This window comes from Sceloporus occidentalis, unplaced genomic scaffold (genome assembly GCF_023333645.1).
Source record: "Sceloporus occidentalis isolate IW3139 unplaced genomic scaffold, rSceOcc1.0.p SCAF_12, whole genome shotgun sequence".
Taxonomy (NCBI): domain Eukaryota; kingdom Metazoa; phylum Chordata; class Lepidosauria; order Squamata; family Phrynosomatidae; genus Sceloporus; species Sceloporus occidentalis.
The window spans coordinates 12,877,972-12,904,397 of NW_028316992.1; the positions used below are offsets into that span (position 1 = coordinate 12,877,972).

The following is a 26,426-nucleotide window of genomic DNA, read 5'->3' on the forward strand; positions in this document are numbered from 1 at the left end:
CTCTTCTCCAGGCTAAACATCCCCAGCTCCCTGAGTCTTTCCTCATAGGGCTTCGTGGTTTCCAGACCCTTCAGCATTTTAGTCCCTCTCCTTTGGACACACTCCAGTTTCTCCATATCCTTTTTAAATTGTGGTGCCCAGAACTGGAGACAGTCTTCTAGGTGGGGCCTGACCAGAGCAGAATAGAGTGGCACTATGACTTCCCTTGATCTAGACACTACTATTGATGCAGCCTAAAGTCTGAAGGGACTTGGAAGGCCCACAACAAGAGCAGCCCCCACAAGGCTGTCCTTCCCCATGCGGCCTCTGGGGGCGCCATTTCCTGTAGCCCTCCCTCTCTTGCCTTGGGCCTGGAGCAGGACCTCCAGAGGGGCAGCAGCAGCAGCAGCAGCAGCAGCAGCAGCACAGGGGCCATGCGGCTCATAAGGATCCCGGGGCGGAGGAGGAGACTGGTAAGCAGGGGCCCATGGGGGAAGGGGAGGCACAGGCAGGAGCAAGAGCCGTGGAAGGAGGCAGGCCTCAGGGGGACCCCCCGGGGAAGCCACGTGGCCACGAGGAGCAGGACCCCCCTCCTTGGATCCCTGCTGGGTCTGTATGAACCCCAACACCTTTTGCCTGAGCAAGGAGCCCTTGGTGCTTCCAAAGTTGCATCATGGATTTCCACCCCAAGGAGCTAGCCCTGTGAGTCTGGGAGATCAGTCTGCAATCAGATCTATCATTATTATTATTATTACTATTATTGAAAGACCTAACCATGTGAGTCTGGGAGATCAGTCTGCAAAGGGATCTATTATTGTTATTATTTAGAGATCTAGCAGTGTGAGTCTTGGAAATCAGTCTGCAGAGGGAATTATTATTATTATTATTATTATTATTGAAAGACCTAGTCATGTAAGTTTTGGAAATCAGTCTGCAAAGGGAATTGTTGTTGTTGTTGTTGTTGTTGTAAGACCTAGCCATCTGAGTCTTGGAACTCAGTCCACAAAAAGATAAATAATGATGATGATGATGCATTATTGTTTTTATTATTATGACCTAGTCATATGAGTCTAGGAAATCAATCTGCAAAGGGATTAATAATAATAATAATATAAAATGGTTGTTGTTGTTATTCAAAGGGCTAGTCATGTGAGTCTGGGAAATCAGTCTGCAAAGGGAATAATAATAATAATATTTATTATTATTACTATTATTCAAAGTCCTGGGAAACCAGTCTGCAAAGGGAATAATAATAATAATAATAATAATAATAAATATTTATTATTATTACTATTATTCAAAGTCCTGGGAAACCAGTCTGCAACGGGAATAATAATAATAATAATAATAAATATTTATTATTATTACTATTATTCAAAGTCCTGGGAAACCAGTCTGCAACGGGAATAATAATAATAATAATAAAGATTTATTATTATTACTATTATTCAAAGTCCTGGGAAACCAGTCTGCAACGGGAATAATAATAATAATAATAAAGATTTATTATTATTACTATTATTCAAAGTCCTGGGAAACCAGTCTGCAACGGGAATAATAATAATAATAATAATAATAAAGATTTATTATTATTACTATTATTCAAAGTCCTGGGAAACCAGTCTGCAACGGGAATAATAATAATAATAATAATAAAGATTTATTATTATTACTATTATTCAAAGTCCTGGGAAATCAGTCTGCAACGGGAATAATAATAATAATAATAAAGATTTATTATTATTACTATTATTCAAAGTCCTGGGAAATCAGTCTGCAAAGGGAATAATAATAATAATAATAAAGATTTATTATTATTATTACTATCATTCAAAGTCCTGGGAAATCAGTCTGCAAAGGGAATAATAATAATAATAAATATTTATTATTATTATTATTATCATTCAAAGTCCTGGGAAATCAGTCTGCAAAGGGAATAATAATAATGATGATGATGATGTAAAATAATTATTATTATTATTCAGACATAGCTGGGTTAATCTGCGAAATCAGTCTACAAAGGGATCAATAATAATAGTAATAATAATAGCAGTAGTAGTAATAAATGATGATGTGCCTTCAAGTTCTTTCTGACTTATGTCAACCCTAAGATGAACCTATCATGGGGCTTTCTTGGCAATTTCCTTCAGAGGGGGTTTGCTGTGAACCTTCTTATTATTATTATTATTATTATTATTATTATTATCTCTCTCACACACACCCCAATCATACCATTAACATGATTTAATTATGGGAACAGGATGCTTTCCTCCATAGTCCAATGCTCAAACCACTACACCACACTGGCTTTCTCTGACTCAGGGTGCATCTACACAGTAGAAATAATGCAGTTTGACGCCACTGTAGGTGCTGTAGCTCCATCCTACGGAATCCTGGGATTTGTAGTTTTACAAGGTCTTAGCCTTCTCTTTCAGAATGCTGGAGCCTCACCAAATTCCAGCTCTCAGGATTCTGTAGGATGAAGCCATGGGAGTTAAAGTTTTACAGTGTCGATGCACCCTCAGAGGTCGCCTAGTTTAAGGTAGATCATTTGTCTTGCATTTTCTCTGTTTGGCCCAAAGCTTACTGTTTTCTTGCATTTTTATGCCTTGCCTGGAAGATCTCAGGGTCCTGGCCTTTGCATTGTGTTGTCATCACAACAGCCTTTAAGGCTGAGAAATAGAGCCAGGCTCCCACTTCCCCCAGTGAACTTCAAGAAGAGATTTTTTCTTTGGATAGGATGGGATTTGAATCTAGGTCTCTTTGGCCCTATTGCAACACTTAAAAGACAATGCCCATACATCTCAATTTGTAGAGGAGCAAATGTAGGCTTTGCTTCTTGTATCTGCCCATCTATGAGTCAACCATTGACACCCAAGGCAACAATCTTCTAGTTAAGATTCAGTGTTCATGACAGAGAGCAGAGGTGAGATACCCAGGCCATTCACAAAAAGCTACTTTCTAATGTATAACATTTTTATCCATAGTGTACACTATTTTCACAGTGGATGACACTTTTGTATTTCCTTTCGTTTTAAACCTTTCAAGCCAGTCTGCATTTGCCACTCTCCTATCAGTATGACTGATTACCAAGCGTGATTTTATTGCACGTACGTGTTTTATTTTATTGCTTTACTGATTATTAGCCACCCTAATACAACATACACATACAATACGATGTGATAAATACACTGCACAGAGACATAAACATCTCATCACCTATTTTACTGCCTGTGATACATTACTCGGTTTGTTAAAAGTAATGAATGTAGGCTACTTGACCAACGCAGAAAGCTTAACTAATGCGAAATGTGGGCAGACTTAGACTCATAGAAAATATTCCTATGCAATTGGCCATTTTTATTGGAAGGGTCATCTGAAGCCAAAGTTTTAGAACTAGAAGTATATAAATAGTTATGTGAAAACCATGAAGTAACTGGGGGCTAGGTTGAGCCTGCAGGCTTGCCGATTGTGAATTTTCTCTCCCAAGGGCTGGTGAGGGGGAAACAGGAACGTATTTTCATATTTCCTTTTCCTCCTCTTATTATTTGTATCTTATTATTAGAAGACAAATGCCTGCCTGTGATTCATTACATTCATTGTCTGATTTTGGTCAGAGACGTGAAGAAACTGGTTCTTACTGGGCAGCAGGGCAGAAACTAAAAGAATAAGGAAGGAAGAAGTGTGTATGTTGTAATCGCAAATAGATGTGAGGATAAATACACACCACTTTCAAGGACTGCTAGAACAGTGAGTAGGGCAAAAATCTCAGACAGCCTTCAGTTTGGTTAACCCATACAACACAGTCCCCTGTTGTTGTGTTGTTTGTTTGTTTATATCCCACCATCTTATCTATGCAAGATCACACACACCGAGAGCATCCATTCATTTTGTTTTTCTGTCCCATTTGTTTGTTTGTTTGTTTATACTCACTTTTCTATGCAGGATCTAAATCAGCCTATAACATTTAAAAAACGCACACGGTATAGTTAAATTATTACCCACCACATAGTCCCACCCCCACCATTTTGAGAAGGTACTCCTCCCAAGGAGCATCAAAGCGTGTGTGTCATGTGCACCTTCTCTGAACCAGCCTCACATGTCACCAAAAGGTTTTTGTACCTTTTGCACTAAGGTAATGTTTGAGAATAGTTGATTCGCTTAAGCTTGCCCAGTGCATTTTTTATTTCGAGTTGGATTTCTCTAAAATGCTCACCCAACAACTCTCACCCAGCTAGGAATTTCTGCCACTTGCATCTAAGTGGGTTGGCTGAGATGAGGAATTAGAGGCATTAAAGGAGCACAGTAGGTCATGGGATAAAGTTGCTATAACGTTTGGTGAGTGCCTTTGTCTAAATGCTTACCTTTGTGGATTTGTAAGATGTTTCTTGGTTATCTTGTTCATAATCTGCTCATAACTAAAGGATTAGTTACGGGACAGAGTATGCATTCTCACAACCATTTCTTCTTTCCTAAACTTATAATTATTTTAAACTTTGGTATAGCTACATATACAATTATTTGTGTAAAGACTAAAGGGATGTATATATGTGTCTGACAGTTGGATAGATTCATATTGTTTTGTGTCTCTATCTAAATTGCATTCTGATGGATCTTTGGGATTAGATTCCTATCTCCATGAAAGATACTGCTATTTTGTTTTTAAATTTCTTTTGGAATGTCAAGGAATGCTATAAATTGAGAGATGATCATGATCCAATGCAGTGCCTGAAAAAATTACCTTTTGGGGACTGTATCTCTCACAACACCAACAGCCAGCATGGTCTTTTCCAAGCTTTGATCCAGCAACTCTAATGTACAGTTAGATGTGAAGGAATGTCTTCTATTTGCAGTTAGAAATTGCCAAATCTTGAGGGGAACTTGGGTGCAGGCAAGGCTCTAGAATGATCCGTGGCTAGGACAATTTGGCTCTTTCTTGTGCAGAGGGCTCAGCAGATGAATTCTGATTATGCTCAGAGATTGACATGTTGCGTTTATCTATATATCAAGGAAATTGTCCTCAGTTCCTTGTGAAGGAGGACCAAGGTTTTGTCTCCCCTCTTGTTGCTCTTGCTTGGTTTCTGCAGTACACAGTCATCTGGTGATGTGGATGATTCTCTTAAGTGGTAGTGGGCTGTATGGGTTACACTTTGTTGCCTCACTTTGTGAGAGCTTTGAAAAGTTCTTTTTTGGACTGCAGTTCCCAGGATCCCATAGGAAGTATGGTCACACATAAGCAGCTGTTACCTGCACAGACCACTGTATGTAGCATAGCAGATACCTGATTCTTATATTGCATTGAATTTTTTAAAGTACCACATGGTAAAATGCGCCAGATCATATAGCAACCTTATATTCTGCTCACCCAGACCTTGTCCATGTTTCCTTGGTAGGAATCCACTTGAGTTCAAGAGAATGTGCAAGTCAGTACGTACACAAAGTCTTTATGTGTGCATGCTCTCATTACAAAAAATATCCGGGGTGGGGGGCAGACACACTGCATATACTTGACTATAGGTTTGGGGGGAAAATAATGGATTTTGATATGATCTGTGGATAATTTGAGGGTAGAATTTAGGATCATGTAACAAAGGATCTAAATGATGAAGCAAAGGAAAACAATGCAAAAGAACTTAGAAAATTCCACAGGCATAACTGTGTTCACACTAAAGGCTGGATAGATGAGAGAGTAATGTGGGATCAGTGCTTCCAGGACAGATTATATTCTTGCCTTTAACCAGAGGATGATTCCTTTCTTTTATAAGAGTCAAAGTGCAGTGCCCCGTGGATAAGTCGACTCAGGTTTTTTGGGTCAATTTTTGTAGACTTATGCATGAGTATATACAGTATTTACCTCTTCTTTGAAGCCTAGGTTATGAAGTCTGCTACATAAACAGCAGTGTGGCATTGCTGTTGGTGAGTTGGGACTGGGAAGGTCCTTACTTAGCCATGAAGTTCAGTAGGAAGAGACCCAGGGGGCATCCAGATCAACCCCTTTCTGCCATGCAGAACACCTTGGCAAAGCACTCCTGACAGATGGCCATCCACCCTCTGTTTAAAAACTTTCAAAGAAGGAGATTCCACCATACTCCGAGGCAACATATGCCACTGTCGCATCATTAAGTTCTTCCTAGCGTTTAGGTGGAATCTCTTTTCCTGTAGTTTGAAATCTCTTTTCCTGTTGTTTTCCAGTCGCTCTCTCTCTCAGCCTAATTTAGCTCACAGTGTTGATGAGAAGATAAAATGCAGAGTGGGAAGAACTGCGTACATCAGCCTGAGTTGCTTGGCGAGGAAAGGCAGGCTACGAAAGTAGTAAATAAAATAAACACCCCTTGGCAGAGAGTAAGTGAAGTCCCAACTGAAACAGGATTTGGGATTTGAGGAGTTCCTGTCTTACATGCTTGAATTAGCCTTAGAGATGGAGGGGGGATTTGCAGGTAATAATGGAGAGAGAAATAGGGTATACTTTTATCTACTTTAACAATCTCAGACTGCCAGAAAGGTCATTTGTGATGGCATCTATCAAGAAACCTATCTGTGAAAACACAATATCCACTTTTTGCTTTATCAGATTATCTAGTGTGTATTAGTACCAGGTGATCTTATTTCAAAACAATATTTTAATGTCTTTTAAATGTGTTTCTCACCTAACTCATTATAAAACAGTGAAGGAAATGATTCCTGCCTTGAGCTCATGAGCTTTCTTCGGCAAAGAATTCTGTGATTGTGAAGCCTTTTATATTATTACTTCCATTCAATATCGAAGTTAAAGCAGTGATACAAACCCAGAGGTACAGGAGTATGCGCCTGTGTACATGCGCATATGGCCACATGTATATGCCTTACAAATGGAGACTACAAATCACTCATAGATCCATCAAGAGGAGGACAGTGCCTAGGATCAGCCCTTAACTGATTCCCTTGACAAACAGGTGATCAGGACTGTGAGAAGTTGGTGTTTTCCTCTTAAGCAATATATGAGTTTGGTACTAGGCCATTGTGCTGGTGCTTTCTATTTGTAGGACATAATGCAGGGATGAAGAACTGTTTCGAGATGGTGGGCTGATTGACACCCAGTGACACCCTTCCCTTGTACTCTGAATGGCATCAAGATGAACGAAAGCTACAGAGCCAGCTTTGTTTCCATCGCCTACGTGTTATCCCTTTTTCATTATTGTTATCTTTTAATTGTTCTTTTAATCTTTTTACATGTTGTTAACATGATTGCATGTTTAGTTGGTTTTGTTTTCACTATTATCCACTGTTTTAACTGTATTTTGTTTTAACTCATATTGTGACCCACTTGGGATCTCAAATTGAGAGAAAGATAGAATATAAATAAAATTGAACAAAATAGTTAATTCAGTGTGTGTGTGTGGGGTGTCCTTAGAGCTCAGTAGTGAATGTGATATGATATTTATTTCTGTTAACATTTCTATAAGATTTACATATTTACCACGACTTCTTATTAGTATAGCAGGAGCCAAGGAAATCCATTCTCATATGTGATTGATTAGATTTTCTTTTTAAACGATTTTCTTGAAAAATGAACAAAAGGGGTGTGAATTTTAATGCAACATGGAGCTAACTGTGGGTCACTTACATGACCTAATATAAAAGTTTAAGTACATGATATTTGACTCACACTTCATTTCTGTTGGTGTTGGCTTTTTTGACTTGATAGAAATAGAAATATTTTTGATCCATAACTCTTACGGATGTGCTTTTTTTTCCCTGCCAGGTTAGAAGAACCCATCACAACTCCCCACTTGCTACTGAAAACTTCATAATTTAGAGACTTCACAAAGCAAGCGGTAAATATGAGAACAAATCCTGCAATCCAGGCTGCCATTGACCTCACAGCTGGGGCTGTAGGTAAGATTTAGTAAATCCTGTTTCACAAACTCCTTTAGCAACTAATGCTTTTGTGCCCTTTGAAGAAAACCTCCTGCAAAGGCACAAGACAATGTTGAGTAACAGCAGAGCTTGGAAAATGTAATTTGTGAACTACAAATCCCAGAACCCTCCTGCAGTCAGCATGGACCCTATGCTGATTCTGGGATTCTGGGAGTTGTGGTCCAAAAAGTAAGTTTTCTGAAGTCTGAATGCGCTCTTGAAAAAGTACATTTCTAGAAAAGTGACACTAAGAGGAGATTGCTTGTCAACCTCCCCTGGAATGATCCACTTCCGATGTGTTGCTTCAATGAAACCCTGGCTATCACTGAAAGGTAAATGTGTAAACATTCTTGTCTAATAATTTCCCCACTGTTGCTTTGAATTTATTTAGTTTTCATGCTCACTTGAGCATTTGAGATTACGTCACCAGTAAAAGCTGAGCAATAAAAAGAGGAGAGAGAAGATAACCTTTGTTTTCTTTCACTTTATGGTATTTAACCAGAATAGAGTTGATAGGCTAGTCAAGTGACCATTTGTGTGCAGTTAAGTGTTTCAGTAGAACTGTGTGAATGGCAACTTATCTATTTTGTTTAGGGTGCCATTTGCTGGATAGTATGGGAATGAAGGCACAGTGTCACCTAGGCCTGCACTATAGAAAGTCTTGCCCCACTGGCTCTTTGGTATAACAGGAGGTCACTCCAAAGAAGGACCATTGCAGTAATGGGGCCATAGCCAGACAAGGATGGGAAAGGGCTAGTTTCAATGTATAGCCTAAACCCTTTGGGAGGAGGAAGACAGAAAGATGTATTAAAACTCTTATTCCAGCTTATTTTTAACAGGGATTCAAACTCTGGCCTCCATTGGATTATGTTCAAAGCTGAGGCCATTACACCACACTGGCTTCTGTTAGCCCACTTAAATAATAATAATTATTATTATTATTATTATTATTATTATTATTATTATTATTATTTTAAATGGTTTGCATTTATTGTGCACTGTCCTGAGGTCCTTGATGGTAGAGTGGGATTGAACATTTTAATAAAGCAAGCAAAATGAAAGCAAGGGTGGGAACACATGGCTCTCCAGGAGGTGTTGGACCTCAGCTCCCACCAATCCTAGTCTGCATCACCAGTGGTGAGAATGATGGAAGTGCAGTCCTGCAATATTTGGAGGGACACATGTTCCCTATCCCTTCAATGAATGAACGAATAAATGAATGAATGAATGAAACATCTGGACTCTTTCACCACTGGGGGCAGCTTGCCTTTGGCAGTAGTAACCACTTTGCTCTGCAGAATAATTAATTTAGTATGTTGTACTATTAGGAGTCAATATAAAAGAGTTTGGAGACATATTAGAGTCACTTGTAGAAGGATAATCCCCTGATGTTGCCTCCTGAATAGAAATGGGATATGGGTAACATCTCTATTGCTGTGGGGTCCCACAAACCACCCACCTAAAGTTTGGTGTGTGGAAAGTTGCCACTAATGGTAGCTGCCATAAAGCCTCCAAATGGGTCACCCATGACTGGGATTGAAACAAGCTGGTTTGGGAGCTATTGGATGCTCCATTCTTGAGACAGACCCAATCTGCTGGACCCAGCAACTATGCTGGTTGCTTTTGGCAGTACAGTCGGCCCTCCTTATACGCGGATTTGCCATCCGCAGATTTGAGCATCCGCAAATGGCAAATCGGGAAATTGTCCCCAATGGCGGCGTGCGTGCACGCGCGCCGCCATTGGGGACAATTTCCTTCTCCTCCCTCCCCTCCCTCGCTTCCCTCCTCCCTTCCCTCCCTGCCTCCCTCCCTTCCCTTCCCCTTACTTACCTTCTCGTCGCAGCGGCTTGGCCTCCACCGCCGCCGCTGCGGGGGAAGCCGGGTGGCGGCGGAGGCCAAGCCTCGGCTTCCTCGTCACTGCCGAGAAAGGGCACGATGGCGGTGCTGAAGGCCAAGAGGGCCCCAGCACCGACACCTGCCCTTTCCGCGGCGGCAGCAGCGGTGAGGAGGCTGGGTGCTGGCGCTGTAGGCCTTGAAGGCCTCTGGCGCTGCTGCCCTCCTCGCCTCCTCTTCCCCACCTCCGCACCTTTTTTTGGAAGAGGAGGCGTGGAGGGCAGCAGCGCCAGAGGACTTCAAGGCCTCCAGCGCCAGCACCCGGCTTCCGCCGCCGCGGAAGGGCCGGGTAGAGGTGTTGGAGGCCAAGCCGCTGCGACGAGAAGGTAAGTAAGGGGAAGGGAAGGGAGGGAGGCAGGGAGGGAAGGGAGGAGGGAAGCGAGGGAGGGGAGGGAGAAGGAACTTTTGTCCCAATGGCGGCACGCGTGCACGCGCGCCGCTATTGGGACAAATGGGACTTGAGCATACGCGGATTTTGTTATACGCGGGGGCGGGTCCGGAACGGATCCCCCGCGTATAACAAGGACCCACTGTAGTAAATGGAGTAGTAAATTCTTTCCCCTCTAATTGCTTTTGTTGGAAAGAGAATTTCAAAATACCAAGACCCACTCAGTTGAAGAGTCACAAATTCACTACAGTGTTAGTTATCACTGATGGCTGGAGTCCACGTTGGCATACGTTCAGTTGGCAGACACACATTCTCATGCAAAGTCAAATGGAAATACAAGGCCAAAAAAGCCTGGAAATGGAACAGGTCAGATGGTAATATGACACATCTTGTGCTATGTTCATATTTATACAAGATAAGGAGAATGGCCTCGTGCTGCCGCTCGCCACCACTGCTTTTCCTGTGGGGGATTTCCCTACTGATGAAGCTGAAAGCCAATATTATAGATCCACGCTGACATTTTCTGGCAGGGTTAAGATAAGCACTCTTTGCACATGATCTTCCTGAGAACAAATGGCAGAGATCATGCATCCTCAGACGTAGTTATGATGACAGAGTTCCATCATTGTAACTCTGTGTCTGGACCTCACCCCCCAAAACCAACGGTATAAACCTGACATTTCTACTAAAGAGGGTTTCCTAGAACACAAGTGAGCAGGGTGGTGAGCAAAGACACTTCCAGCAACAAAGCACTTTGTGAGAACAAGTTGCTTTGGGATTGCCACAGTTACTGTGGTAAAGCATGTAGAGAGATCTTTTAGCACCTTTGAGACTAACTGAAAGAAAGAAGCATGAGTTTTTGTAAATTTTAGTCTACTTCCTCAGATACTTTTGGTGGAGGTAAAGCACCTCGCTACTAGGGGAAAGCCAGCCATTGCACTGCAGCAAGACTGTAAATGTAAATCTCAAATGGTTTCATGTTTGTCAGTCTATCTTACAAGTTTGAAAATACTGAACAGGATCCCAAGCATTAGGTTTCCCTAATCCCTTCCAGCATCTGGCTATTTTACACACAAATTTTCTGCTATTAAAAAATATGTAGGATTCCACTGAAGTGGAGGAGAGCCAATTTATTCTATGTACCACCAATTTCCAAGCATGCCCTGTGCCTTTTTCTAGGTCATAATTCTATCTTTTGGAAGCTTGGATTGTATTGCTTCATGAATGCCATATGATCACAGTGAGACTTCTAATGTTTGTGACTCCCCTTTTGTGTGTGCAGGAGGCACTGCGTGTGTGATGACAGGCCAGCCGTTTGATACTGCCAAGGTGAAAATGCAGACATTCCCCGACATGTACCGAGGGCTTATTGACTGTTTTGTGAAGACTTACAAGCAAGTGGGGTTTCGAGGCTTCTACAAAGGGACCACCCCAGCACTTGTTGCAAACATTGCTGAGAATGCGGTGCTCTTCATGTGTTACGGTTTCTGCCAAAATATTGTGAGGAGGATTGTTGGACTAGACAAGAAAGCAAAGTTGAGGTTAGTAGTGGACATTTTATTTCCTTCAGAACCAAGCTATAACTAGCAGATGTTGAAGAGTATTACCAGGTAGAACTAGAAGCACACTTTCTCCATGAGCTGTACAGTGTCAGATCTTGTTAAAAAGGAATTTTCTTGCTTAATTGTCAAATCTGATTATTGATCTATGTGTATTCTGTTCTTCCACCACATCTGTGGCATTCAGGGCAGCTTACAATAGTTGTTGTTGTTTAACTGGGTTGGAATACTTCGAATTTTGCTAATGAAATCTTAACATTAATCCAAGTTGTTTGCTTAATTAGGTTGCAAATCAAATTGTTAAGGATACAGTAGGCCTCTCACCTTACAGTAATACGTTTTTGATTAAAAATTTCAGATCAAAAGCATATGAAAGATTAGCTCAGAAGAATGAAAGAACTGGGGATGGTGGGGAAGAGAGAGAGAAGAAAGTTTAAAAGCTTTTCCTATCATTTTTATTTTTTGAAGGAAAGGGAAGTATTAAAGCTGTGACATTTGTAGCTAGAGTTTGAAAACGTTACATTTTTGGATAACAAATCTCAAAATCCCAGTTTGGCCACTGCCAGCTTAGCCAATGCCTTCCTTACTAGGCATATGTGTAGAGCAAAGAGGCTTCAAGTGGACCCATTGCAGAAATAAATCAGCTTGATACCACTTTAACATTCTTCACTCAATGCTATGGAATTCTTGGATTTGTAGTTTGGTGGGACACCAGAGCCCTTTGACAGGGAAGGCTAAACATCTTGCAAAACTACAAATCCCAGAATTATATAGCATTGAGTCATGGCAGTTAAAGTGGTGTCAAACTGCATGAATTCTGCAGTAGGGCAGTAGCCCAAGCATGATTTTTTTTAAAGTAAGTAAATTTAACTAATATAGTTAAGAGATGTCAGCCTTTTGTGTCGCACAATTTCTAAGCATTTTATATAATTATAGGATCTAATTATTATTATTATGAAGAAGAATTTTGTAGCATTCAGGTTCATGTCACTAAAATGATTAACTGTCTGTGTGAGAACAGTTGATTATGTGCTCAAATGTTCATCACGTGTAGCTTTGCTTCACAAAAGCTTTGAACGTGGCTCTAAGTACTGGGGGGGGGGGGGGAGATGGCCCCTGGAATTAGGCTGGTTAGCCATGTGCAGTTCTGTTCTCATTGTCCATGTTTAGCAGAGAAAGGAATGTTAAGATAATAATAATATAATAATAATAAAGATTTATTTATAGCCTGCCCAATCATGAAGAATCCGGGCGGGTTACAACAATAAAATACATCAATTACAATAGAGTTAAAAATCAAACCCTAGACCTACCCCCCCCCCATACCCAGTACTAAAACAGAATTAAACGATAATAGTATAAAAAAACATTAAAAGCATTTTAAAAAAGGCAGAAACATAGGCGGGGAAGAATAGACAAATGAGGGGACAATATCTCTCTATCTGGGGAGGGTAACTAAGTTGGAAAGGCCTGCCGGAAGAGATCCGTCTTGAGTGCTTTCTTAAAAGCTGTCAGAGTGGAAATGTGACGGATCTCCTCCGGCAGATCGTTCCATAGTTTAGGAGAAGTAGTAGAGAAGGCCCTCTGGGAAACTGATGTTAACCTAGATCTTTTTGGCTGTAGTAGATTTCTTCCAGAGGACCTTAGTGTGCGGGACTGACAATAGGGAAGAAGGTGTTCCTTCAAGTACTCTGGGCCCAAGCCATGTAGGGCTTTAAAGGTGATCACCAACACCTTGTACTTTGCCCGGAAACTAATAGGCAGCCAGTGCAGGGACTTCAAGACTGGTGTTATATAGTCATTCCTAGAAGTTCCCGTAAGAGAGTGGGATAGTGATAGTGGTATATTTTCAAAATGCTTGATAGAAGACGGGAAATGCCTGTGAAGTCAGTAGAAGAGAAAATAATTTTTAAAGTAAAGTGGTATTTTAAAATGTGTAATTGTGTGGATGTTTTACCTGTGGGACACATCGTTTAATCCAGTTGTAGAGTAGGGAGCCTGTACAAGTTTCCTAGAGGAGTTTGAACTGGACAGGCAGCTAATACTCTGAATCACGAATGGTAATTACAAACTGAGTGTGGGCCATTCCCCCAACCCACCCTGCTCTTCTTTTAGGCTGCATTGGAGTCAATGGAAGTGAAGTCACCCCACTTCAGGTCCCAGGATTCAACCTAAGAATGGCTAATTTCCATGTTGTTGTTATTTTAGGGATGAGATAGTTGGAGACAAAACCCACCACGTTTATGAGCTGGTTATGGGGCGTTTTTTTAGCTGAAAAGTGTACAGAAAAAAATTCAGTAGGTTTTGGGGGTCTTCTGGGGTTTTCAACCACAGTATCAAGGGGTCTTATGGGCAACATATATCCCTTTAGCTGCATTTTCTCTAGATCTACATTTTGCAACTTTATATCAGTCTGTAACATTCCTCAGCTCTCTTCTCATTCTGATTCTGCCACGATCCTCTACTAACCGTACCCCCTCGCCCCCTGCTTCTAGGTGTGGTCCTTCCCTCTTGCTCTAAGCTGCTGCTTTGCTATCACTTTACAGAGTTACCCGCAGGGAAAACTGGAAATCTGCATGGCTACCATTGTGCTGCAGTTCAAGGCATCTGGCTCTCATGTCCCAGACACAATTTGTCTCTCTTGCAGTGACCTTCAAAATGCTGCTGCTGGCTCCTTTGCATCTGCCTTTGCAACATTGGTCCTCTGCCCCACAGAGCTTGTGAAGTGCCGCCTGCAAACCATGCATGAAATGCAGTTGTCTGGGAAAATAGTGCAAGGACACAAGTAAGTCAAGCAGACCTTTGGGGGTACTTTAATTCCATCGCTTGCTTCCAGAGCTATGTAGTCCAGTTTTGTATTGTTACACACACAGGCCTACTTTTATTCCCAACTAGAGTCAATTTATTGAATCAGTGGGATTTACCTATGTGTGGACTCACCATTGAGCAGTTGATTCAGTGAGTTTGTTCTCACTGGAAGTAACCAACAGGGTTTCAGCCACAGTGAAATGTAGTAGGACACAACTTCCCCACGCCATGCATCTAGTACTTTGTTGAAAGGGCTTCTTTATAACTATCCTATAAAGCAAAGCACCTTTCCAAAGCTTCTTGTTGGTTCCTCTCTTTCATAAACCCAGCCATTCCTGTAGCATGGCCCTGCCAAGGGTATTTGCTGATTTGTTGCCCAATCTATATGGGCAACTGGCCAGTCCAGGACAAGACAACATCCCACTACATGGTTGGGCAACTCCATATGTACACTTCCTCCTTTAAAGCATTGGAGCTAGGGAGGGCACCTTGAGGCTCTCCAGATGTTTTTTGACTGTAGTTTCTAGCTACAGTAGCTCTAGCCAGTGCAGGGGAATGAGAGGAACTGCAGATCAACAGTGTTTGGAGTGCCATTTGATTCAGCTGCCCACATTGAAGATTATAACATAAAGTAGCTGTGGAGTTTTTTAATATGGTGCCCCACAGGGGTGGTGACTAAAAATTTCATGTTGTAGTTTTTACTTTACATAGGCTGAAATGCTTTTGGTGTGCTACATGTAAGTTCCCCTGTAGCTGTGGACCTTTTTATCTGAGGATGTATGCCTGCATTCAGTTGAAGATTGCAGAAGTGGAGTTGTACATGCAGTATCCTTATGCCTACAGTACACATCTGATTGCACACTTGGGTGTGTATTCACTGGCATAACTTTACTATTCAACATAAGGGTTGTGTCACACAAGCAGTGTGTAATTCTTCATACAGCGATTTACACTATACACACCAGACATAGGAGCTCAGCCTTTGATAATCATACGTACATGGTGGTTTCTGCTACTGTTTTTAAGTGAGCTGTCATTTAAACTTGCAGGTTGCACCCTTTTCCTAACACTCTTGTTCCCCTTCCAGTACAGTTTGGTCAGTAATCAAAGCTGTTCTGCAAAAAGATGGCCCCCTCGGATTCTACCGTGGTCTGTCCAGCACTTTGCTACGGGAAATTCCAGGGTATTTTTTATTTTTTGGAGGCTATGAACTGAGTCGGACATTTTTTGCATTTGGGAGACCCAAAGAGGAATTAGGTACGTTATTAACTGTGTAAAGCAGGGGTAGGCAACCTGCGGCCCGCGGGCCGGATGCGGCCCGGCAAGGCCTTGGGACCGGCCCCAGCCTGGTCCTGCTGCCGATTGCCACCGGGGCCTTTAGGGGGCAATTGTCTATAGAAGCCTCAGAAACATGCATTTATATTAACATTTTTTAAAAAATCAGCAAATTTTTTCGCGTGTCCTCCATTTTTTTTAAAAAAAAATGTCTTCTATTTGAAAATTTTGTCCTACATTTGTCCTGGTTTATTTATATATTTAATTTCTTTTAAAAATTATTTAATTATTTATTTTTTGGCTTCGGCCCCCCAGTTGTCTGAGGGACAGCAACCCGGCCCCTGGCTCAAAAAGGTTGCCTACCCCTGGTGTAAAGATTACTTTTTTTAGACTGGTACAGTTCATCCTCATAAAGCAACCTGCCCTGAATTATTGGCAGTGCTTTGACAGGCAACATCCACAGTTTTTTGTGGGTTTTTCAGGCTATGTGGCCATGTTCTAGAAGAGTTTTTTCAACCACAGATGCTGGCAAAACATCAGGAAAAAACTGTTCTAGAACAAGGCTACATAGGCGGGTTACAGACCGCCAAAAAATACGTAGTGACTACGTATTAGGGTTAGGAAGGTGCGGTGCTTCCGCACCCCCCAACCCTAATACGTAGTCACTACATATTTTTTGGTGGCGGCCGTTCCAGACGGCCGCCACCATGTTTACGTCTTGGACGCATAGCGTCCAGATGTTGCGGCGCCTGACGTCGCAAGTGTGCCAGCGGCGCCTCGCGGCATCATAGCTGCACCGCGGAAAGAAGCTCCATTTTGGAGCTTCTTTTTTGCTCCGTAACAGAGCCGCGCGGTTTGGCTGCAGCGGCTCCCTCATGAAGCAAACAGCGGGGGCGGCAGATCGCCCAAAAACACAAAAAACTGTGGATGTTGGCTGTCAAAGCCTTTGACTTCACAGTGTTTTATAAGATTTGACATTAAGCACTTGCTATCTTTTGGGAAGGGATATATGTTATGCAGATCAGTGACTTGCCACTTGTTCAAAATACACTAGCCAACAGTATCGTTATGAAGAAAAATTGCTGGAACATACTTCCATGTAGTATTAAGGGGGTAAATGATACAGAGGGTGCTTCCCACACATATGTCTTCAGGGATGGGCGGAATGGCACAAGCAGCCTTCTTGATACAATCACTTTCTAAACATCTTAATACCATTCTCAGAGGAGCCTTCCTGACATCCTTATCATTTTAGTGCGGAGTAGGATACCATCAGCTCCTCAGTTGTCTTGGACTACAACTCCCACAGTTCTTTGCCAGTGGCTGAGTTGGCTCTAGCTGATGAGAGTGGCGGGTTAAAACACCCAGAGGACTAGAAGTTTTCCTACCAACTTTACCCCCTCTTTAACATTAAACATTGTGGTCCTTTCTTGTAGAGGATTGCCTGCGCAGCGCCAGAACTGAAAATGTATCAATAGGGCCAAAAGAGCAGTGAATGTGGAGAAGGGTACAGATAATTATGCTCTCCTCCTCATGTGGTATTTTCACCTGGCTCTTGTTTAGCTGTACCTTCCTGTGACTGAAGAATAACACCTGGTTTCTTATTCCACAGTAGCATCACTAGGGGGGTGCGGACTGCACTGGGTGACACCCCAGAAGAGGGGGGTGACACCCAGTTAGTCCTCAGCCTTCCCCTGGTCCCAAGGGCTCTTCCCCAGCCTTTCCCAGGGATGTGCAGGGCATTTCCCGCTTTCCCAAGTCCTGGGGGCTCCTCCCCAGCCTTTCCTGGGGACGCATGGGGCATCTCCCACTCTCCCTAGGTCGTGGGGGCTCCTCCCTGGCCTTTCCCAGGGACACACGAGGCATTTCCCTCCCTCCCCAGGTCCCAGGGACTCTTCCCTGGCCCTTCCTGGGGGCATGCAGCTGGTCCCTGGGCTGTGCGCATGCTCCCATGTGCATCGGAAGTCCAACCCCCATAAGTCCCACTCCCCGCCATGACTGGCCGCACTGGGTGACACGAACCCTAGAAACTCCACTGCAATTCCACATTCCTTCAAAATTTAAGTTGTCTTGAAGTGTTTGGAGATGTCTTGGTTCCATCTGGACAGCCTTGCTTTAGATAGCTGCACTAATGTGTACACCCACAGATATGTGTGCCAGATAAATGTTTCTAATTATGTCTAAGCCATGCCTTTCCCTTCCATCCTCTGAATTGCCCAGTCGAAGCCTATCTGGCTCACCGTCTAAACTAGAACTTTGCTATAACTGAAATGGGAAAGAAAGTTCCAGTTTATGGCATAATGTAAGGGCAGATGTGACCCTCATCTAGTACATGACATGCTACTTTTCACAAATAAGTTACTATCGAATGACTCTGAGACCACATAGCTTTCCAAAATTAGAGCAGTGCTTCTTTTATTTATTCAATGTATTTAGCCTTCCAACATGCAGTTCCCAGGGAAGTGTACACATCAGTTTTTAAAATTGCTCCTGTAGCTGAACATGGAGATTTTACACAAAGGATTGCAAACAGTGTTTTCACTATGGTTTACACCCAAATTGTCCCAAAATCAGAAAAATGTTTATTAATAATAAAGTGATAATAATATATTATTATAATGATATCGCTATTGTTATTTGTTGTTACTGCTGATCTTTATTGCTGTTTTAAACTTGGACAGTGTATCCAGTTGAGGAATTCCTGTGGCACGTCATTCTGCAGTCTGGGGGTGGCCAAAGAAAATGTCCTCTGGATAACAGGTGTTAGGCTTATTTTGGCTGACCGAAGTAAATGTCTCCCCAGAAGACCTGAACTTACTGGGAAGATTATATGGGAGAAGGGCTTTAAAGGTTAACCAATTTTTAGTGCCTTGCCCAGAAATTGTCAGGAAAGTAATTATTATCACTTTTCCTAGATGCTAAAGTTGTTCCATGGGTTTGGAAGCAAAATAGAGCCACTCAAAAGAGATGTGTAGTTTTATCTACCCAGCATGCTCCTCTAATAGACAGAAATAATCCAAAAATATGAACTGTCCTAGGCTGACAGCAAATGGGAAAAAATGATGAAAGAGCTCACAGCGCCTGCTGATCTATTTGGTATAGAAACAGACACCTAGGTGGGCTTTCTAGGATTCAGTTCATCAGCCTCCTCTAGAAAACAGCATTGAGCTTCATTGTGGCTGCACCTGCATTGTAGAAATAATCCAGTTTGAAACCACTTTAGCTGCCATGACTCAATGCTGTAGAATCCTGGGAATTGTAGTTTTGGGAGACATTTAGGCTGATTCTACAACAAACTACAGTTCCCAGAATTCCATAGCATGGAGTCATGGCAGTTAAGTGTCAAATTGGATTATTTCTGCAGTGCAGATGCAGACCAAATCTGCCTGACCAAGATTAGTTGTGGATGGAATCCATACTAGTTTTGTATCTGATGTTAAGATGAACTATCCAAAGTGCTAAATCTTATCCCCCCAACAGGTTTAGCTTCTTAGATTGCTCCTTTAAATTTCAGGCTAAAGCCCAGAACAGATCCACTGTCCCCAAACATGGAAACCACACCATTGACTGAGATGCGATGCCTTAGAAGACTGTCCCAATATGCATGTTTTATCCGATTCAGGGCCTGCTGTACCATTAGTGATATCAAAATGTAGATTTGGATGGAACAGGGACCATTTAGTTTTTTTTTTTAATTGCAAAAAAAGAGGTGGTGGTGACTAGTTTGAATTTTTTGCTTTAAATACCAAGATGTGTTATGGCACCACTGCTTGGCTTTTGCAGGTCCTGTTGCATTGATGGTCAGCGGTGGCATTGGTGGCATATGTTTATGGATTGCTGTGTATCCAGTGGACTGCATCAAATCAAGAATCCAGGTTCTTTCCATGGCAGGAAAGCAAGCTGGCTTTATGGGAACATTTGCAAGTGTGTTCCAGAATGAAGGTTAGAGCATGAACAAACTGTAGGAGAAAAGGTGTCTTGGGCTGCATCTACAATTGCAGAATAATGCAATCTGACACCGCTTTACCTACCATGACTCAGCGTTGTAGAATTCTGGGATTTAGTTTTGTGAGGGATATAGCCTTCTCTTTCAGAGTTCTGGTGCCACAACAAACTACAAATCCCAAGATTCCATAGAATGGAATTAAGACAAATAAAGTGGTGTCAAACTACATTAATTCTGCAGTTTGGCAGCAGCCTTGGCAGCATAGCCACACATTGGGCAAGATGTCCATCTGCAACACCACAGCCCTCATATCTGCAGGGAAAAGCAAGTGACGGTTCCATGGCCAAGCAACTACCACCTTCCTATCAACAAACTATAATTTAAAAAAATAAATAATTAAAATCGATTCATCACAATAAGCTGCAGGAGTGGACCCAAGCAGTCACATACCTGTTTTGTTAGAAGCCTCTGAAAAGCACCAAGCTCCCTGCTTCTTAAAAATAGCTAGTAGTTGTTTTTTTACAGAATAAACTCTTGGTCATTGTCATTCAGGTGCTAAATTTTGACAGTTAGGGCAGGTAGCATGGCACACTCTTGTTACCGTGTAGGCACGGAAGTTTGGTTTTCCATTATGGAATAAAGGGTTGAGCATTCAAAAAGTAGGCAAACTAGAGTCCTGGGAGACATAATTCAAAAAAAGCAACTTTCCCAAATTATGGGTTTAGTTAGCATTGGTCTTTTTATTTATCAAGGATTTCCTCCTTCATCTCTAGTACAACTCAAGCTTTAGAGAACTAAGTGGGAGAGGCACCCTTGAGAAACAATTTAGTTAACACCTAACTCTTGTTTTGCAGGTGTGTTTGCCTTGTATTCTGGACTGAAACCTACTATGATTCGTGCTTTCCCAGCGAATGGAGCATTGTTCCTTGCCTACGAGTACAGCCGGAAACTAATGATGAACCAGTTTGATACATAACACTTTATAGACTTCATATCATTAGATATGTTTATGGATCACAAGAGTGGTCATTGTGGCACAACAGTCACACCGCTGTAAAACTCCTGTTAAAGCAATTTTAACAGGTTGTGGTTTTGTTTTTAGGGTATTTGGAGACTCCAGTAAACATGCTGGGTTTTCTAAACTTCTGTCTGGTTTGTTGTTCTGTGTACCTCAACAATAATAAGTAACATCTTCTGTACAAAATCATCACAATATTCTATTACAGAGGGTTCCTATATGGATGGGGCAATTTTTAAGAGCCAGTGTGGTGCAGTGGTTTGAGCGTTGGGGTACAACTCTGGAGACTAAGGTTTGATTCCCTGCTTGGCCATGAAACCCAATGGGGAAGTCACATGCTCTTAGCCTCAGAGAGGCAATGGCAAATCTCCTCTGAACAAAACTTACAAGGCCTCAGGGCTGCAGTAAGTCATAAATAACTTGAAGACACACTTTTTTTAAAACGGATCAACTGAGAGGCTTGAACCACCCTGGGTGATGTAAACACAGCCAATCGGCCATATTCATCAGAAGATTGTGGATGATTTGTGCACGCATTATCTCAAGTACTGGTGCAAAGGCAAAATGAGTGAAAAGTGTGGGGAGAAGAAGCACAATACACCAAACACTCCACTCTGCTCACACAAACCACTTGGCAAAATTAATTTTAATTATCATAAAGAAGCATCTACACACAGGGAAGAAGAGAATTAGGCAACCTCTTGGTTCAGCCTAAAGTGCTGAGGTTCTCCTGACTACACATGGAAGGAAAGTCTTAGAATACGATACAGCAACAGAGGCAATGCTACATGATTCTGGGAGGAAAGTGAACAACTCCATCTAATAAGGCCATTGCTTATTCCTGGTTATGCTTCACTGAAGTTCAGCTCCACAGCAAAATTTTCTCTGAACACCTTCCACATTCTTGGCTTGTGTAGGTTATCAAGTTCATTTCTAGGAATGTAAAGTCTGGGAAAATGGGGAGCACGACAATGTTTCTTTAATGCAGACTACTGTATATAAAATCAATTTGCAGGAAAGGACAAATATGTACATCTTTTACAAAACAAGCAGCTTATTAGATATTTATGGTGTAAATTTCCTGCAGACAAACAATGAAATGTACAGTATACTTCCCTGTATCTTGCCTTCACTTCCAGCTTTTCCAAACACAATGCATTTTAACCTCCCAACTGCTGCTGCTTTTATCTATTTGCTAGGACATCCTTTCTAAGTCATACATTTTGTGATGTGCAGAGGTGAAGAAACTTTGGACCTCCTGATGCTTTTGACCAATAGGTCCAGCCAAAAATCCTAATAGTAAAGGATATATGGGAATTGTAGTCTAAACATCTGGAGAGACAAAAATCCATACACTTCCTGTATCAGTTGTGCCTGTGAAAATGCAGAATAAACTATCCATTTGCCTCATGTAAGGTATCCCCCATGTCATCTTTGTATTTCTGCAATCCTTGGGGATTTGGATGGAACAGGGATAATCTCGTCATGCTTAGTGTGGTACCATTTTGGCTACACAAGTGATAGTGGTCACCTCCAAATATTGCTAACAGAGGGGATGGTATTAATAAGTGGAAATACTATGAATGCTGTAAATAATTTTTTGTTAAGTGTACCAGGTGATCACTGAGTTTTGACAGCAAGCACTGCAATCTCACAAACATGCTGCCATAGCACACTTGAAATGAAAAGGTATGGCTGATCTGATTCACATCAGAGGAAGAAAACAAAGTTAGGAAGGAGAATGTAGCTGTCTGAATGCTTTTTTATTACCCTCTAATCTGCTTTTATGGTCCTCTCAGCAAACAACCACATCTTTTCATACTTTGACTTCACAACTATGACAGCAGACTGACCTAGTTGGATATGGGTCAATATCAGCCCCCACCCCATTGATACAGGGAGAGTCTGGCTATATATGTCCAGAAGCAGATGGCAGCTTAAATCTTCCTATAGGGTAAATCGACCACACCTATACAAAGGAATGTACAGGAACACTGTAGTAGCAAGTAAGGAAGTTGGATCCATAGTGAATATGAAAGGAAAAACAGCAGACTTGAGATCATGCTACTTCTTCACCTGACACCTTAGCCTGGATCTTTGGAAAGGCCTGAGTAGATGTCATGCCTCACCCTCTTCCTTGGGCTATGGAGGAGCAGATGTAGTTCACCCATGGAGGATGTCCTTAGAAGAAAGAAACACCTGCTTCTTGTTCAGAAAGGTTTGGCTGGAGCCAGCTATTCACGCTCTGACCTTCCTATACCAACTAAAGTTCAAAGTTAGTTTTCCACTACAGGCCTGGACTTCCAAACAACATTACAACTTACCTGTTGTCTTCTATAAAGGAAGTGTTGAACCAGAAGAAGAAAATACAGTCATCATAACCTTTTGGAATATCCTGCATTTCAAGAAAACAATAGATTTAATGCTCAATGCTCTTTTAATTCTCCCACAGCACTTTTAATGTTTTCAAAGTGCTTTCTATGTGCTACCTAGATATAATGTGAATAACTACATTTTCTTTATTTCAAAGCTTGGACATAGTGCAGTACGAAATAAAACTGCTAGTAGTTAATTCTTGAGAATAACTATCAAACACTTTTTTCTCACAAAAGAGATGACCCAAATGTTCCTTTTTCCTGCAACAAGAACAAGTGGGCTTGGCATTACTTTCTTCTGGGGTTGAGATGGGACTGCTCCTGAAAACTGAGCATTGCAGCAATGTACTCTTTCTTGTAGCAAAATCCAAGCTAAGATTCTTTGCTCAAGAAAGAGGACACAAATCAAAGGTCATTTTCCAGGACAGAGTAGCCAGATGCAGACCTCCCATGAGATTTGGGTGAGTGGGACTCTCTGCTGGGGCTGAGTTCAGGAATATCCCAGAAACATCAACCAGGTAAGGAAGATGTGTGACTTATTACTATTAGAAAATAAGAACCAATCATAATGAGAACTGCTTTCAGGGATAATACATAACAGAATGCATTATTTCTGGAGAGTAACGCTTCAGTTCCTGATTTGATGTTTTTATCTCACTTTTCTTCCAAAATTGGAAATCGAGGTGATTTTGAAAAGCAAGTCAAAACTATCCCCAGGAATGCAGACAGGAGAAGCAGGGTTTGTGGATGTGAGTGGCTTGCCTAAGGCCTTTTGCTCTAATGTGCACAGTCCAGGTAGACGTGATTGAAACTAGGAATTACTGGATTCATGGCTCAGTATTGGTGCCACTACTCTGCACCAACCCAATAGTTTAAGGTAGTTTATTACATTCTTTCACCCGCCATAGGGGCAGACCTGTTACTCTGCTGCAGCAAAAACAAAAGAGTCCTGTGACACTTTATTTGTATAAACACAGGCATGAACACAGGATACATGGTTGCCCTTGGTGGGACTGTAGAAAGTGAGAGAAATCTAAGGGTAATTAAAATGTTAATGGGAATGTTATCACTGGAATTGCCATGGCCAGTATGTTTGGTATTAAATAATAATAATAATAATAATAATAATAATAATACAATTTATTTATATCCCGCCTCTCTGTTCAACACAACACTCAGACCTCACTGTCTGTCATGTCACACATGGCTAGAGAATGTGAAGTCCTCTAGATATTGTCGGACTGCAGCAATCCATCATCCTTCAACATTGCCTTTCATGGCTAGGTTTGACAGGAGTGATTGCAATTCAGCAACAGAGAGCTAAATGCTTCCAATCCTGAACTAGAATTCCCTCACTCATCCACAATATACTATGTGTGTATATGAACCTAACAGTCTTAACACTCCATGCACTGGATGAAGTTGGCTGCAGTCCAGAAAAGCTCATGCTATCATGAATTTGGTTGCCTTCATGGTGCCTCAGGGCTCTTTGTTGGTTTTATTTGCCTCTGTCTTCAATGGCATCTACAAATGAGAGTACTAGCTTTTCTGATTCAAGCTAGTTTCATATATTCTTCACTCTAGTTTTTCCTGAATAATGTGACAACCATCAGTCCCTCTAAATGCAATAAACTAGGAATGCAACTACTATAGAGTAGGTACTCCATCCAAGCTCTAGTATTACAACACAGTGTTCATCTCCAGTGTGAAAGAGCCAGCATGACACAGTGGTTTGTAAATGGCTATGAGTTATGATTCTGGAGAGCAGGGTTCAAATCCCTGCTCAGCCACTGAAACCCACTGAGTGACCTTGGATAAGTCACATCTTTTAGCTGGAGAAGAAGGCAATGGCAAACCGCCTCTGAACAAATCTTGTGAAGAAAAATCCATAAGAGATTTGCCTTAGGGTTGCCATAACTCAGAAAGGACTTGAAGGCACAACAAATTCATTTCCAGGTGTCTTCCTATTTCCTTTAGAGAAGATTCAATGAAATTTATAATATACAAATTTCACAGATTATAAACTCCCTGTACCTGAGCTATCTGTTCCTAAAAGATCAGTAAGCATGTTTAATCAACTTTGTGGGGAAAATCCAGACGCATAGCCATGTCAGTCTGGAATATCAGTATGAAAAGGGATTCTGTAGCACTTTTGAGATTAACTGAGCGAAACAGCATTGGCTTGATCTACTTCCTCAGATGCATGGAATTAACTGGTGCCCAGAAAGGAGCTTTATAATCAGACTGTATGAATAACCATAGAATTGTGGGTATGTTGTTGTTGTTAATTATTACCCCACCTTTCTCCAATTTAGGGACTCAAGGCAGCTAACAACAAATTTAAAACAGTACAAAAGCATTAACATGTTCTAATTTCCTGGCTGCAATCCCTGTTGCTATCAATGTTTGATCTCAGGTATGAGAATTCTTTTACTATTTCTATTTCATCATCGTCTAGATTGAATTTGTGTAAATTCGTTACACAAATGTTAAAAACATTACATGTTAAAAATTAAAATGAATTCAACTCTATATAAACCTTAACATATGAATTATACAGCATTTAAAAGCCCAGCCCTTGTCCGTTTGAAAAAGCCTGATGGCACAATAATGTTTTTGTCACTGAAGGGAAAGCTGGGATGGGGTCATCCTGGGTTCTCTGGGAAGAGAACTCAAAAGCCTGGGAGCAGCCACTGAACAGGCCCTCTCCCTTGTTCCCACCAAATTAACCTGAGAAGGTGGTAGGACAGAGAGAAGTCCATCTTCTGATGATCAGGAGTGTTCTAATGGGCTTGTACAGATATACTCCTTCAAATAACCTGGACCCAAGCCATATAGGGCTTTATAGGTCAAAACCAGCACTCTGAATTGTTCCCAGAAACAAACAGCCAACCAATGGAGCTGTTGCAACAAGGGAGTTGTGTGCTCCCAGTGGCCAGCTCCAGTTAACAACTTAGCTGCAGCTCTTTGGGCACACTGAAGTTTCTGAACACTTTTCAAGGGCACTTTTCAAATGGACATAAAGTGTATTACAATAGATCAAACAGGATGTAACCAAGGCATGTACTACTTTGATCAGATTTGATTTCTCCAAGAGCAGGCGGAGTTACTGTACTAGCTTTAACTGCGCAAAAAGCACTCCTGGTCACTGCTGAAACCTGGGTCTCCAGGTTCAGAACTGAATCTAAGAATAACCTCAAACTGCAAATCTACGTCCTTAGGGGAAGTGTAAGCCTATCCAACAAAGGCTGAAACCCTATTCCCGGATCTGTTTTTCAACTGACCAAGA

At 41.6% G+C, this 26,426-nt stretch overlaps 2 protein-coding genes across 8 annotated transcripts in view; one reads left to right on the forward strand and one right to left on the reverse strand.

Annotated features, from left to right (window-relative positions):
• Window positions 1-361: 361 nt before the first annotated feature.
• On the forward strand, window positions 362-21,370 carry LOC149305290 (mitochondrial ornithine transporter 1). Of its 3 annotated transcripts, none has more exons than XM_089477778.1 (7): window positions 362-452; window positions 7,721-7,854; window positions 11,439-11,697; window positions 14,363-14,500; window positions 15,611-15,780; window positions 19,582-19,740; window positions 20,599-21,370. In XM_089477778.1, the coding sequence occupies exons 2-7, from the start codon at window positions 7,800-7,802 to the stop codon at window positions 20,718-20,720; spliced, it is 903 nt and encodes a 300-aa protein (XP_089333904.1). In that variant the 5' UTR covers window positions 362-452; window positions 7,721-7,799; the 3' UTR covers window positions 20,721-21,370. The 3 variants fall into 3 exon arrangements, with proteins under 3 accessions (XP_089333904.1, XP_089333906.1, XP_089333905.1); XM_089477779.1 differs by lacking the exon at window positions 362-452 and adding an exon at window positions 480-681; XM_089477780.1 differs by lacking the exon at window positions 14,363-14,500.
• A 214-nt stretch (window positions 21,371-21,584) lies between these two features.
• The window catches only part of LOC149305291 (phosphatidylinositol 3,4,5-trisphosphate 3-phosphatase TPTE2-like), a 37,186-nt gene continuing 32,344 nt past the window's right edge, over window positions 21,585-26,426 (reverse strand). For 4 of the 5 annotated variants that reach the window (XM_089477775.1, XM_089477774.1, XM_089477773.1 and 1 more), the window contains 2 exons: window positions 23,087-23,157; window positions 21,585-21,710 (listed from right to left, as the gene is read on the reverse strand). In XM_089477775.1, coding sequence (XP_089333901.1) covers window positions 21,608-21,710; window positions 23,087-23,157 — 174 coding nt within the window. In that variant the 3' untranslated portion in view covers window positions 21,585-21,607. Of the gene's footprint in view, window positions 21,711-21,976; window positions 22,056-23,086; window positions 23,158-26,426 lie in introns of those variants that run through there. The other variant, XM_089477776.1, reaches the window with a different exon arrangement.

What these genes read in the sequence shown, in the direction of transcription:
- LOC149305290 (XM_089477778.1), top strand. Translation starts at nt 7,800, where the DNA reads ATGAGAACAAATCCTGCAATCCAGGCTGCCATTGACCTCACAGCTGGG. An exon ending in CCTCACAGCTGGGGCTGTAG is followed by an intron (nt 7,855 to 11,438) that starts GTAAGATTTAGT and finishes TTGTGTGTGCAG; the next exon opens with GAGGCACTGCGTGTGTGATG. An exon ending in AAGTGTGTTCCAGAATGAAG is followed by an intron (nt 19,741 to 20,598) that starts GTTAGAGCATGA and finishes CTTGTTTTGCAG; the next exon opens with GTGTGTTTGCCTTGTATTCT.